Source organism: Euprymna scolopes, chromosome 31 (assembly GCF_053919585.1).
Source record: "Euprymna scolopes isolate OS-2025 chromosome 31, ASM5391958v1, whole genome shotgun sequence".
NCBI classification, from domain to species: Eukaryota; Metazoa; Mollusca; class Cephalopoda; order Sepiida; family Sepiolidae; genus Euprymna; species Euprymna scolopes.
Window position 1 is genome coordinate 2,592,864 of NC_136512.1, and position 15,364 is coordinate 2,608,227.

The 15,364-nt window shown below is 33.1% G+C and overlaps 1 protein-coding gene across 2 annotated transcripts in view; it reads right to left on the reverse strand.

Annotated features, from left to right (window-relative positions):
* Positions 1 to 4,563: 4,563 nt before the first annotated feature.
* Positions 4,564 to 15,364, reverse strand: part of LOC145255593 (2-phosphoxylose phosphatase 1-like) — a 72,331-nt gene continuing 61,530 nt past the window's right edge. For both annotated transcript variants that reach the window (XM_080114072.1, XM_080114071.1), the window contains exons 3-4: positions 8,198 to 8,416; positions 4,564 to 5,917 (exon numbers count right to left, since the gene is read on the reverse strand). In XM_080114072.1, coding sequence (XP_079970198.1) covers positions 4,704 to 5,917; positions 8,198 to 8,416 — 1,433 coding nt within the window. In that variant the 3' untranslated portion in view covers positions 4,564 to 4,703. The remainder of the gene's footprint in view (positions 5,918 to 8,197; positions 8,417 to 15,364) is intronic.

The window sequence follows — 15,364 nt, forward strand, 5'->3', positions numbered from 1 at the left end:
TAATTATTAAGCTTGGTGGCACTTGCTTCAACGTTAAGTCTGACCATGCCATTAATAATTATTATATATTGTATGTTAATTTGGGTTAAAATTAAAAGAGACATTTTTAAGTTATATGAGTACTTATCTATATATATAAAAGGCAAAATGTGTGTTAGTGTATTTGTGCATTTTTTCTGTATGTCCGCCAAAGGCATTTGGAGTGGGGGGGGGGGGGCGCTCGGTGGAGTCACTCATTCTAAAAACTTTTTATATACTGTCTAAATTATAATATCTACAATTTACGAATGCAGGTCACGTCTATCTTTTATTTCAACGACTTTTAAACACTATTTTTTGCAATATTTATTGGTCTACGCATGTTTCTTTGGCTTTTCAGTCAAAAAAAAAAAAAAAAAAATGCATAAACAAACTCCCTGGTACTCGTCCCGTCCACAAAAGCAATAAGGTTTGATCAATGCGGAGGAAACATCTTATATCAGACAATTGCTACTCCCCTTTTTATGGGGAGCTGACCCCCCCCCTCCAACGTCTTGGGGTACAGCGCAGCTAAAGTTGTGGAAACAAAAACAAAAAAACTGCCTCGCAGCAAATGTTAAGTGCAGGATTTTTTTGCCTTTATGGTGTGACGTTTTACCTCATTAAATTCACGCACCTGTTCCATTAAGTTTTAAACGTTAAATTAAAATGTATTTCATTCCTCACCCTTCGTGGCCGAGCAGGTAAGATACCAGTCTTGTTTTTCCACCTTCGCGTCAAGGTTTCAGGTTCGAGCCTACCTTCCTACCAAAACTTTTTCTTTTCTTTTACACCTCCAAAACACCCGGGCAACACCGGGCACCCACGCTAGTCTTATATCTAGAATACTGTTTTTGTATTCTCTTGGCGACCATATTGTTTTTGGGGAAGAGCTATCATATCATTATTCCCTTATTGACTTATATCGTTTCAGATGTTTTTTCGGGTACAAATAAGTTATATATAAATATAATATTCTTGTAGACTTTATAAATATTTGTATATCTATTTATTTTTCAAAATCAGTCACATATAAATCAGTAAATATGGATTTAGTGTTTAATATAAACGGGATGATAAATGTCTTTGATATTTCAAGAATAGAATATCTCTTTTTCCAATAAGAAAACAAACCAAAAGAATGACATATTTTCTTTTCTTTTTTTTAATTTTTCTTTTTGTTTTCGTTCATATGTCACTTTAATACCACAGTAATCTACATTGCTACAGCCTTCTTATACACTTGTATAGAAGTGTGTACATATTTTTCACTATAGATTCGGCTATAATAGATTCGGCCTTAAAAGTCATGCCACACATAAACATTAATGAAAATGATAGCAATTCCAATTCTGACTCCCCACCCCAGTTTGATAAATAAAAAAAGGAAAAATTTGCCATCATTCACACAAAATAGTCCCCCCACCCCCACCCCGGTCCCTAAAAAATTAAAAAAAATTTTGATGATGCATTATATCTTTCATATTATGATTTCATATAATGAAACAAATACAAGCAAATATAAAAAAAAAAGGTATCAAATAAATGATTATATGTCTGTCTGCTTCATATAAAATAATACAAGATTACCCCCTTTTTTCCCTGGGATTTAATACCATTGTATAAATAAAAAAAAAACTTGAGATCACAGATAAGATTCCAGCAACCTGGATTGGGTGTTTACATAAGAATCTTTGTAAAAAAAGCAAAAAAAAAAAAAAAAAAAAAACAGATTCTTATTTAGTTTGAATGGGATATTTTAGCATAATTATACAAAGATTTAAGGGAACAACAACAAAAATTATATAAATCGTTGGTTATCTACAATTCAACCTAATTAAAATAAAAATACAAACAAATTCTTTATGATGTATGTACCGTTACGAAACAAAAATGTCATATTCCAAAAATCATAAATTGATCAAGTATCTATTTTATAAAGAAAATCATTTTTAAACAATTTAAAGTGATTTATTTGAAATTTGAAATATTTAGTATTAAAAGGCTTATCTCACAAATTTGAATTATTGTGGACTTATTAGCCACATATTTTTGTTTAAAAGGACAAGGACAGCCCCTTTTTTCTTACTCCTAAAATTTGATAACTTGATCAATTTACATAATTTTTAGATTATAACATCTTTGTTCCATGACTAGTATGCACATCATAAAGATTTTCTGTATTTTTTGAGTTAGGTTGAACTGTGGACTTGTACTAAATCCAAACAAAATTATAAGATTGACACAACATTTATGACAGTTACAAATAGAACATGAAAATTGTTAAAAAAAAATTAACATTAGCACAAATTATGTCGAGTCATCTCAACAAGGAAGAAATAATTTAAGGTGGGAACATTTAATTGTTTTTCGTATAAAACTGACGGGATATGACGATAAGTTAGAAATAATTCGTATTTTAGACTATTCTTCTTAGGTTAATTAAGAACGAGTTTTTGCTAATAACTTTTTTTTTTTGAATTTGACTCTTTCTAATCTCCAACATAGCATCACTAAAGAGTTCTATAATAAAGGGAGAGAACTTACCTGACTTTTCTATCCAAAAATAATGCAATAAAACAAAGAATAAATTAATCTGTCGTTTAAACTATTCTCCTAAGTTTCATTTAGAACAATTTTTGGTTCTTATCCAGAATTAAACAGTTAAAAAACAAAATAAACAAAAAATATGCTGCCTATACTCGTTGGGGAATGAAAATATCATATTCCAAAAATCACATAAATTGATCAAGTATTTCTTTTTTAACTAAAAAGTTTTATGATATTTAACCATTAATAATATTTTTCAGCCATTATAAAGCTGGTCAAAACAAACAAAAAATTCTCAGAAGTAAAATCGAGTAGTTTCCCTTTATTTCTAAAGCATGGCAGATCTGTCTGGCTTTCTTATAAATTTGATTTTTTTAGCTTAAACCCCCCCCCCCGAAAAACTACTTACATCATTTTGGGAATATATCTTGGTTCCGTAACAGATATATATATATATATCATAAAGGTGTTCCACATTTTGTTGTTTTTTTTTATTAGGTTCAATTCTGGATAAGTACCCATTATTTTTTAACCATTCTGTTTCTAATTGATTATTTATCTTTCACTTGACATCATTGAAGAGTTCAACACTAAAGGGAGATAATTTATCTGAGTATGAAAGACACAGCCGATAACAAAACAATAAAGACAAATAAAATATTAGAAAAAAAAAGAAAAAAAGTACTTCATTGCTGTAGCAAAATTTGAAATATGAAATATTGAATTTCAAGTGAAACAAATATCTACTGAATCATCATATCACAGTAATGAAAATATTCAAAAATTACGAAAAACGGTAAGGTAGAAAATTAATTCTTAATAAAAACAGTTTCCAAAGGCAATTAAGGAAAATTAAATTTTGCTAAATTGGCCAAAGATTTTCAGTTTATAGAAAATATTTACCTCCCTTTTTGTTACAATTAAAACTCTCCATTTTTTTTTAAACTTAATTTTTACTATATTATTCAATATTAAAAATTTTTAAATTTTGCTACAATAACGAACAATCATTTCGAAAAAAATATTTCGTTTGTCTTTGTTATTTCGTTATCAGTTGTGTCCTTTGCACTCAGAAAAATTATCTCCCATTAGTGTTGAACTCTTCAATGTCAAGAGAAATTACATTAAAAAACTTAAAGGCTGAGAATTCAATATCAGCCGATTTATGATATTCAATGTAGTTTAAATTATTTACTTCCTTGAAAATATTTATAAATGTTTGACTCATTCGTAGTTTTAATAGACATTCTAATATACAAAAAACACAAAAGAAACAGAGACAATTACATTAATCATATAAAAAAAAAATGGTATTCTTATTTCATTCAACAGTAAAGTCGATTTGATATTTAATTTTAAAGAATATTATATATATATAAAAAAATACTAGCCTTGTTTCATAATGGTTTCTACAATTGCATATATATATATATTTTTTTTTCGATTACTAATAAACTAGCAAGGCATTCGATGTTGTCCAGGAAGTAAGAGAGTAATTCATTTTTATCAATATCGCCTTCTATTTTTAAATCTAAAATGTCACTTAGTATCACCCCTCCAACTCGAAGTCAGCATTTTAATATTTTATTTTTTATAAATAAAAAAAGATATATTTCACTTCTTCATTTAAGGATAAGATGCGTTGATTAGCATCATTTATTTCTCTCACCTGATGAGGAACAGTTGTTTTTTTATAACCAATTTACTCTGAAACATTAGCATGTTCAGTGTAGCGAGTATGTAATATTTGTCGATATAAATAAAAATAATATATATATATATATACATATATATATATACATATATATATATACATATATATATATATATATATATATATACATATATGTATATAATTATTATTTACTATAATAATTATTAAATACCTACAGACAGTAGTGTTTCTTCCTTTTGGTAATCATTAGTGCAGGGTGTCACGATTAACACCAGTCGAGAGATTCGAACCCTGTCAACCCAAGTCATGTTTGGCTTCATTAGCAAGGACCCGAACCATTCGGCTACCGTCAACCGCGAGAGATACAGTTGAAATTAAACATTTATTCTATTATAAATTCATATTATATTATTTATTATTATGAAAATGACATTGTTACATATTAAAAACGTAGAAATTATTACCTGCAAGCTTGCTCATATGTTTTACTGTTGAACTTTGTAAGAATACCATGGTTCATATAATCTTCTAAGACACTTAAAGGACACAGACCAGAAAATTGATTACCAAACGTACTACAAGAAAGTACATTAGCGGTGACATCTTTACCATTGAAAAGCAAACGAAAGAAGGTAGCATTTTCACTCTTATGACTGTAAACTTCTAAGACAAGGCGTGAAGCTGCCGGTGGGACGTTATCAACTCTAACATCAAGAGTTCGCAACAGATAGAGCAGGAATGAATACTTTCCAGAATAGATGTGGAAAAACGCGGACTTGTCTATGTTCGTCATCTTCTCCATAGCTTGCTTGAGTGCCGGGAATGTAGACAAAATCGAAATATCCTTGAACATCGGATCTAAGGATATCGACTGTATGTAACTGTCGGCCATCTTGAAGGCAGTATTTAGTCCCTCCGTAGTTACGTCGAGACACTTAGCACCTGGTTTGGCATCGAAACAAGCTGGGGACAATTTGTTGCAAAAATATAATAAAAGCGTGCCCAAGAGTTCGAGAGCAGAGGACTTTGCGACGGGTTGAGATCTAAAAAGCTTTGCTAGTTCCTGTGTAGAAGGATGAGCTCTCTTGTACATATACCGACCAGAATTTATTGCATCTTCTACTAAGAAAGAGTAACGATCCAATTTTGGGCAGTTGAGGTTGGCATTCATCGAGTAAGGTGCAAAATTTGGGAGAGATTTCTCCACCGTCGAACGGGCAAATTCTTCTCTTTCTAAAAAGCCATGAGAAAATGCCAAGGAGCTTTGGTAGTGCAATTGCTCTGGAATACTTTGAATATTAACCATTGAACCTAAAGAAACGTTACGTATACTACTACTAAGAGACTTAGTGTAGACGTTTCCAAGAAATTCTCCGTTTCGTATAAGCTGAAGAGTTCCGAAAGGTGTTAAATCGTTCTGGGTGCAGACACGCTTTTTGTGATTTGGTGGGAAAACTTTGAATGCATTATGCCCCTGCTGAAGGTTCTGGAACATGTGTATAGTTTCTTGGAAGTTCCGGACTTTGGAGTGGTTGGATAATTGTCTGCTAAACTTACATGAAAGGGATGGAAGGCGTAAAGCCAGAATTTCTTTTGCTGGAACAGTCTGGCCGGGACTGATAAACATATGCACTTGAACGAGATGGAATTGGTTAAAATTATTCTCCAGGTGACCTGTGCAAAAGACAAAGAAAATAAATTTGTATGAATTCATGCTGCTACATCGACTGAAAGTTTATAAAACTCAAAATCAAGATGAGAACAGTAATTTCACTTCTCATTTACTTTTATATATTTTGCACAACTGTGGACATCAAAGCTACTCTTTGGACACGATGAACATAAAATATCCCTCTCCGAAAACTGTTTATTTGCACTTGATATGATAACGAACAGTTTTCCGTTATTTTAAATACTGAACCGTTTCACTGATCTCTTGAATGTTGGACTTGTTAACAAATAGAATGTTAATTGATATCAAAAAAACATTTTTTTTGCTTCGGATGAACAGATTATTTGTTGCAAGTCTTAACTTAAACTACATTGAATATTTTGTTTTCATTTTGATAACATATTTTTTTCCTTCAATTAAAAAAATACTACAAAGTGGTACTACAGACGAACAAAAGAATTTTGTCCCCTTTGTGCTAGGCTGTTGAAACTTTATTACTTTATTCAAAGAAAGTTTTGAAGAACGTCTGAAAATTTCCTTTTATTTTTATACACTCACACACACACTAAAAAAAGGCGATTTTTCCTTTTAGTATTATTGTGACATTTTATATTTTGAAAAAAAAAAAAAAAAGAAAAAAAAAGAAAAAAAAAGAAAGAAGTTTTTTGTGTGCAAATTTCTCTTAAACAGCAAGTCTATAAAATTTTTTATTCATTTGGTTCATTTGTTGTTGTTTTTTTTTACACACAAAAAAAAAAAAAGGTTTATATCTCTACTGCCATTCGCAGAAGATGCAAAATTATGGTTTGCACAAGTGGACGTTTGAATTTTTTGAAATTCACGATGTCCCCCCACATAATCAGCTACGCATTTTGTGTTGTGGCATGCTGGCACCATCACCTAAAACAGTTCGGGATATAGCTAACCTACCCCCGCCCCCCCCAGGAAAAACAACCGAAATTTCTTGTTTTCATGAAAGTATACAGCCAAAATTTCTTACTTTTATGGAAGTAAGCAAAGAAAATTTCTAGTTTTATAAACGAAATTTCTCATCAAATAACAAAACTTATTTAACGAAAAGCAAAATTCATCCAACATAGACATCTCATACATTTCACAGCTTCAGACATATTTTTCGAAACTACGTCTCCTGTGTCCTCGTCCACAAATGATTTCAGCACATGCCCCGAGAGATATGAATAAATAGACTCATGTATTCATTTTGAAATGATGCGATCAGTGGACCTTTGAACCCTCCCTATCTGGGGCCATTCAAAGTTTTGGCAAGAAGAAAAAATATTTCAAGCTAAATATAAATAGTCGCACCGAGACGGTGTCTGTGGACAGATTAAAGAAAGCCCATATTGAGTGTGAAACTACCGTGTTGGATGCACCTGACAGACATTTCCAACTCTTTACAGTCACCGATCAAAACAATTCAACCATACAAAACGAGAGCAGTTCACTGGCACAAGAAACTCGCAAAAGATTATTGTACCTAAATTCTGCGATCACCTTCTGCTACTGACACATTAGTGTCAAACGGTGGTGATATTTCCACAACCATTCTTGGTGGACAGCCCTGCAGCAGAGAAGAGATCTCCCTGCGAGATCGAGCGAGAGTTAAGTTAATTTACATATAAATCGACTCGCACAAACAGCATAAAATTGGTTGACGTTTAAAAGGCAAACGCCACATGCTATTTGAATACCGACCGCGATGAATGGACCTCGCTAAACGCTGAACCCAGGAATCTTTCTGTCGAACCCAAGAATCTGCACAGAATTTTGTACGGAATCCTTTATTTAAACCACAAGGATAGCATGCTCTCATTCTGTCAGTTACGATTGCGTAGAAGTCCTAAGTAATTCGCAATTGTATTTTTCGAGTGTCACTTGCACTGAGAATTGAACCTTTAACCTCCAGAAGTTAATTACAACTGAACTGTACTTTATCTATTTGTGAAAATTACAATCAAGATGGGAACAGTAGTTCAAAGAATCCAAATAATCAATCCTCATCTATGTAGAAAGTTGAGCAACGAGATGTCTGTTCACATTACACTTGAACTTCTGCATGTCAGTACAGTCAGGGAAGCAGGGACATGGGAGGGAATTCCAAAGTCTACAAGTTCAAGGGAAGAAACTATTCGAGTAGAAGGCTTTTCAACGTCTAGGGATCTCTACAGTGAAGGGGTGGGATTTTGCTGCTTGTCCGGGGGGGGGGGGCTTATTCTTACTATTTCAATTATCCAAATAGTTACAAATAAAAATAGTCGTACCTTCCTCTCCTTGGATTGGTTGCTGAAAATCAGCACACATTTCCGAAACCTTTGGATGTTTCAAAAGTTTTTTAAAGAGTTCTGCTTCTTCTTGCCCTTCTGACCATTTCAAGTCTGTTGCCTGCAGTGCATTCAGCAGACTTCGTTTCGACCGAATATGATGCAGATGTTCACCGGCGTTTGATGATTCATTGAGGTTGTATAGGATTAAAAATACATCTAAATCAAGAAAAGAAATTAATAATTAATAATAAATGGAAAAAAAATCATTGAATATGCTAAAATTCAAAAGCAACAACTCAATTCGACTACAGAGATTTTGTTTGCATTCAAAATAATTAAAACGCTTTAAGCACTGAAAATCTTAAATTTGGATTATCTTGGTTAAAAAAAAAACTACTCAATCAATTTACGGGAGTTTTGGAATATGACATCTTTGTTCTATGATTGATACACACATTATAAAGATTTTCTGTATTTTTGTTGAAATTGAAAAAAAGAAAAAAAAGAAAGAAAAAAGAGAAAGGGTGGGGATAAATGAAACAATAACAATAATTAAATGCTATAAACCTAACCATAACCCTAACCAAGCTTAGATATGCAATATTTCCTGTGGAGCCCGAATGTTTTTCAAAGATTTTTTGTTGTGTTCAACTGATTTATGAAAGGAAAATTTGAAAGGTGCTAAAAATGTTTTATGAAAATATATATTAAAAACATTTGATGCTTGTGTAAATTGGTGTTTTAAAGCAACGCATTTCAGGTGAAAACATTATTACGTAGTCACGTTATGTCGAATTCAGTGTAAATTCCAAATATTTCCAAAAATGATCCAGTAAAAGATATGCCAGATGTATTTTAATAATAATAATAATAATAATAATAATAGTAATAATACTAAAAAAATTAGCCACATTTACATTTTCATATATGCATTGATTTCAAAATGGCCGATCCTTAATTTAAGTCAAGGTTTATTTGCCTTGTTTGTCATGCTAACTTGTTTCCACAATCAAACATATAAAACTCCATAAATTCTACTTGTAATTTTCTACTGGATTATTTTTTTCATAATTTTTAAAATTTATACTAATTTCGCCATGCCATGCAAGTACGCAGTAATGTTTTCACTTGAAAAGCTTTGGTTTAAAACATCATCAACATAAACAGGTTCCCACTTTTTTTATTTGCATCAAATAAACATACAAAGAAGATATTTGGTCCCCCGCTCCACAAAAAAAAAAAAAAAAAAAAGTTTTAAAAAATTTATCGAGTTTGATCGCAGGTTTTTAATGTGGAATCAAGTTAGTATGACAAAGAAGGGAGATAATCCTTGACTTAAATGAACAAATTAAATGACCAATATTTCGAAACGAACGCACATATGAGAACGTAATTGTGACTAATTTTTTTTATTAAAATGCATCTAGCATATCTTTTACTAACTCGTTTTTATAAATTTTTGGAATTTATGCTATCAAATTAATAAGAAAGTTCTTGCGTTTTTAAAAATTTAGATGCACATACCTTGGCACAAACAAAAATTTATTTAATAAACACCATCAGAATAAACACGTTTGCCAACGCAAAACAAGTGTATCTATACCAGTAGCGTAAAAATCTTGTTTCTGAATGGCAATGAAATTGCTGAAGGTGTTTTCAATATCGCTCAAGTTTTGGAAGCATTTCTCATGCAGAAAGTGGTCGAAATGCTTGAAAAGGTGGTAGTCAGTAGGTGAGAAGTCTGGAGAGTATGGTGGATGAGGCAGAGTTTCGTAGCCCAATTTGTGCAACTTCTGCAGGGTCGGTTTAGCAACATGTAGTCAGGCATTGTCATGGAGAAGAATTGGGCTTTTCTTTTGACTAATGCTGAGTGTTTTTGTGAAAGTTTCTGATGCATTTCATCCATTTGTTGACTACATCTTTGCGGTAATGGTTTCGTCTGCTTTCAAAAAACTAATGGATGAGACCAGTTGCAGATCAAACAGTCAGCATGGTCTTCACTTGGTGCAACTCTGAGATGAGTACTGCCGACTGTCATGAAAACCCCATTTTTCATTACAAGTCACAACCCGGTTGAGAAACGGGTTGTTCTTGTTGCGTAAAAGAAGGGAAGAAGACACTTTATAACAACGTTTCTTTTGGTTGTTGTTCAATTTGTTAGGCACTCATTTATCAAATTTTGTGTCTTTCTAATCTCTCTCAAGTGGTTGGAAATCGTCGTAAATGTTACGTCTAAATCAGAAGCAAGATCTCAAACAGTTGTGCGTGAATTGGCTTCGACTAACGCTCTTAATTGATCGTTGTCAGTATCCAATGGCCGACTACTATGCTCATTATCTTCAAGACTCTTGTCACCTCCACAAAATTTCTTAAACCACCATTGTGCTGTGCATTCAGTAGTGGTTCCTGTGCCAAATGCTTCCTTGATATCATGAGCTATTTCAGCAGCTTTTTGCCCTAGCTTGAATTGAAATAAGAAAATTGTGCTAATTTGCTTTTTTCTTTTATCTTGCATTCAACGTTCTGAAAAAAAAGACAGAATTGTTTTCAAACGATTCTAATTTAAATGATTAGATAGAGCAATAAACGCTCTTTAAAATGATATATAAAGTAAAGGTATTATAAAACGGAAACTTATTTGAAAATATATAATTTGAAACCAAACTTTAAAATTCCACAAGAACCTTGTCAACATAATAATTTTGCCATTACATGTAATGTTTTCACCTGAAATGTGTTGGTTTAAGACATCACCAATCTACACAAGCACCCTATATTTTTCTTAAAAATGTCTTTAATATTCATAAAACATTTTTAGTATGTTTCAAATCTAATTTATAAAACTCACTATGTCTGTCTGTCTGTCTGTCTGTCTCCATATTTTCAAACTATCTCATCTGAAACTAAAAGTCACAAAGCAGGGTCCTCAAATGATTGGATTTTTTATGGACCATTTCTTTTTAATGGGTTTTTAGCCGGTTAAAATAGTTTTTAAGGGGTCAAAAATGGATACAAATTTGAAAAAACTCGTTAAACATTTTCTACATTCATCTTATTTTTAATTTTTAATCAGTTCATATACATGTTACGTTGGTACAGAGGTAACGTCACCAACTTTGATTGCTACAGTTTTGCTTTTGGTTTCGATTCTAGCTGATGGCACCCAAATACTTTTTTTATGGGTCTTTAAGCTGGCTAAAATAGTTCAAAATGTGTCCAAATTGAAAATTTTTTTTATACATTTTGTACATATTTTTTATTTTAATCTTTAATCAGTTCATATGTGTGTCACATTGGTATAGTTTGAATGTTACAAAAAGTTTTGGTTTCGATTCTAGCCGATGGCACCCAAATGTTTTTTTCCTTTTGAAATCACGACTATAATAACATGTACAAAATCTGAACAAATCAAAATATATTTAAGTGTATTTTATGACCGGACAAAGCCTATACGAAAAAAATCTATCTCGTATTTCTCTTGTGCCTCTCTATGTTAATTTAACGAATCTGTAATACTTCTTCATGTCTTGAAGTGTGGCAAGATTTACAGTCAATCAGCAGAAATATCTTTAGTTGTTAACACTTCAGTCTTATTGCTTCAAAAAAAATTTCACTCTGAAAGGGGATCATAACTCATCAAATTTCAGATGACCTTCAGTATTGTAAGTCAGACGAAACAATATCTTTAACAAATTATTATTAATGAATTACCACCAAGGCCATCCCTATAAGATGCCAAAAGATACACATTTGAGGTCTTTTACTAGAGGTAAGATACCATAATAGTAGTTTCCCCGCACCATATCATAAACGTCCATACAAAAATTCCAGCCAGATCGGCCTAGTAGTTTCTATTATACTAAATGTGCATTAATCAGTTAATTTAATAATACAAAATACATGCTAAAACATTGCTTAGTTCTGGGATTGAGTTTTATTTATTTCAGATGACATTTAGTATTGTAAGTCAAATGAAACAATGTCTTAAACAAATTATTATTAACTAGCAGGACCCGCTAACCGGCATTGCCCGGTGGAAGCATGACATCCCCCGCCTCGAAAATTAAAGTATGGTTGTTAGTGGTGGTCACTGTCGTCCCTTGAAAATAGCAGGCACTGGCGGCTGTAGCCCAAATGAAATAATCTGACTTTTTTGTTTTCCAGTGCCAGCTAGTGGAAGCTGGTGTCTGTGATTGTCAGCACTTTTAGTTACTGGCAATTAGTGCTGGTTTTGGGCAATAACCTGTAGGTACTGGCAGATTGTAAAAAAAGCATTTAAAGGAAAAACACTGATGATTACGTACTTATTTGTCATGCCTAAATCAGTATAATGTAAAAAAAAGTTATGAAAAATGGTCCATTAGAATAATAATATAAAGTAAAAACAGAAGTTTTCGACGTTAGGGATTCTCACTGTAATATAGCTTAATTCTGGGATTGAGTTTTATTTATTTCAGATGACTTTCAGTATTGTAAGTCAAATGAAACAATGTCTTCAAGAAATTATTATTAATGAATTACCACCAAGGTCATCTCTATAAGAAGCCAAAAGATTTCACATTTGGGGGGTCTTCTTTTATCATGCTAAATAATTATTCTCACGCGAGAGCATCATACATCTTTATAACGCCACAATTTGTCCACACATGGAATATTACTGCCACATCTTGTCTGGTAAATCTATCACTAGTCTCTCACTCTTACACAGGGTTAAAAAATTTTTTTTTTAAAGTCTCAAAGCTAATGGGTTCTGCACTATCAACCAAGCTCCAACCTCGGTCCCATCACAGCAATGTTGCATCCTTTGTTTTTTGTTTTTTTTTTGCTTGTTTTTTTTTTTTTTTACATGGTGGTCATCACTTATCAACGCTTGGAAGCCACTCAGGGATAAGGGTTATTGCAAGTACATTACGTTAGTGTGGAGATTTGATGAAGTGTTTACTTAAGGGGGCGGTTTATTAGGAATTTGTTAACGTTGGATTTGAAGACATCCGAGTTGTAGTCAGGTGGGAAGCAGGCAGACGGAACAAAGTTCCACTGGTGTGCAGTTCTAAGAAAGAAGCTTTGTTCATGGAACCCACGTTTTGATTTAGGCACAGATAAAGAGTGGGGGAAATTTTTCACAGTGGATTCAGCTAGACGGGTGTTTTTCGTGAAAGATTGATGAGGGGGGGGGCAGAGATTGGAGTTCAGACGAGCACCTGCCATGGAAATAACGCTGTTTGACAAGTACTGTAATGCAATGTGCTCTGATGAACTCATAACAATTGTACCCACTCGACGTAAATCGTCCTGACTAACCTGACAAGCAATAAAATTTCCAGTCATTCGTATAAATTCAAAGTAAACAGTTCATTCTTTTTAAAGCAAATTAACTTTGCGATTCTTATTGCACCTTTTTTTTCTGTGATGCTTATTTGCTTATGCTTCATGGGGGCGTCGAGAGATCACTATGTCAACAAAGAGGTGTGGCTCAAGCTGCTGTCAGTGATCGATCAGCAAATATTGGATGTTTTAGTAGTTATGCACTTCTGTTACTGTGCTGAATTAATAACGTTATTTAGAAAGCCATTCTTAACATGGAGAGGGCGTTTTGTAACCATTTTGTACTTTCACCTAACAATTTAAAATTAAAAAAAATATATAAAAAATATCGTATTAGGTTGGTGCAAAAATAATGTCGTTTTTTTTTATCAGATGTATATACGTCAAAAACGACATTATCTTTACACCAACCTAATAAAACTTGAATTTTACTTTAAAATATGATTTTTAAAAAAAAAAATAGCATGGTAACATAAGTGCATAAGCACCAATATTTTTAAAGGCTTAAACTTCTGTTCTCGGTCAACTCGTCAATCTAAAATTTATGCTGTCAGTCCTGTTGCAGCGATGTTTTTGATGGTTTAGGAACGCAGTTCCTTGCTCAGAGGAAGAATTAATTTGTGATGTAACCCTTTCAACCTCTCAGCAGAAGCGTGCAATAATATCAACGCCCCTCCCCCCATGTACTAGTAAGTAAAAAAAGGAGAAAAAATAACAAAAAAGAGAGGAAAAAAGTAAAAAAAAAAAAAAAAGGAAGAAATAAGTTTATGCGCAGAACAATACAGAGGAAATTGTTCACCAAGGTACACAAAAGAAAGCTGAAATAGGATTGTTAATCATAGTGTGGCAATAGGTGGAACAAAAAGACTAAAAAACAATGCGTTTACAGGCAGTTTTAGAAGTCAGAGTTGATGACAGTGTCCAGGTTTGGACAGTTGGCATCAAAGAGATTAGAGTGGAAGCCAGATGAAAATAGATTGGGCCTAGAAGAAAATCACTGGGGGCGGACATGATCAGGCAGCTAAGGACAACGCTTGGCATTTCTCTTTCTACACTATGTGATGGTATCACACACACACACACACACACACACACACACACACACACACACACAGTTTAATTTATTTACATCAAGTACCCATTGTGCATTGTTCTATTGTAGCATAATCATGAAGGTGATCATTATGCCACACCTTCTGTAACAGATTGCGTATGGGTATGTACGAGAAAATCAGCAGCAGCAGCCCAAGGATAGCTGGCTAGCGTAAATATTAGCAACAGCAGCCATTAAAACACGTATGTAAATTAGCAAGTGTACGTGAGCTTGTGTTGCAAGAAAAGGAGATAAAAATACTCGACATGGTCGACAAGAGAAGCAAAGAGCCGGGCAAGATGGACATGTGAATGTCGAGGGCTGGTGGAAGCAGATACTTTTAAAAGGCACATGTGTGTGTGCTAAAGGACTTTAGAAAAATAACGAAATGCATTGTTTCGGAGGAACCACGGATAAATGCATTTCATTTGCACTTAAAAGGGGGGGACGGCAAAGTCGGATTTTTATTTCTTTCCTTTGTTCCGTCGGCTGTTTTATTGTAGCATGATTACAAAGACGATCATCGATTCACAAATGTGTTGATGGACAAATATCAAAGCAGGTTTGGCTGAAATCTTGGGTCCATAGGTTGTCAGCAATCGACAGTGGAATCGTGATTGGTTAGTCACCTTGTACGATGTTGCTTAGGATCGCAATGTATGAGTCACCAGCAAAAATTAGAAAGTTCTATCTGGCGATAAGAACTGACAAATCAAATCGAGCCACATTTTGCAAGCAACCAATCA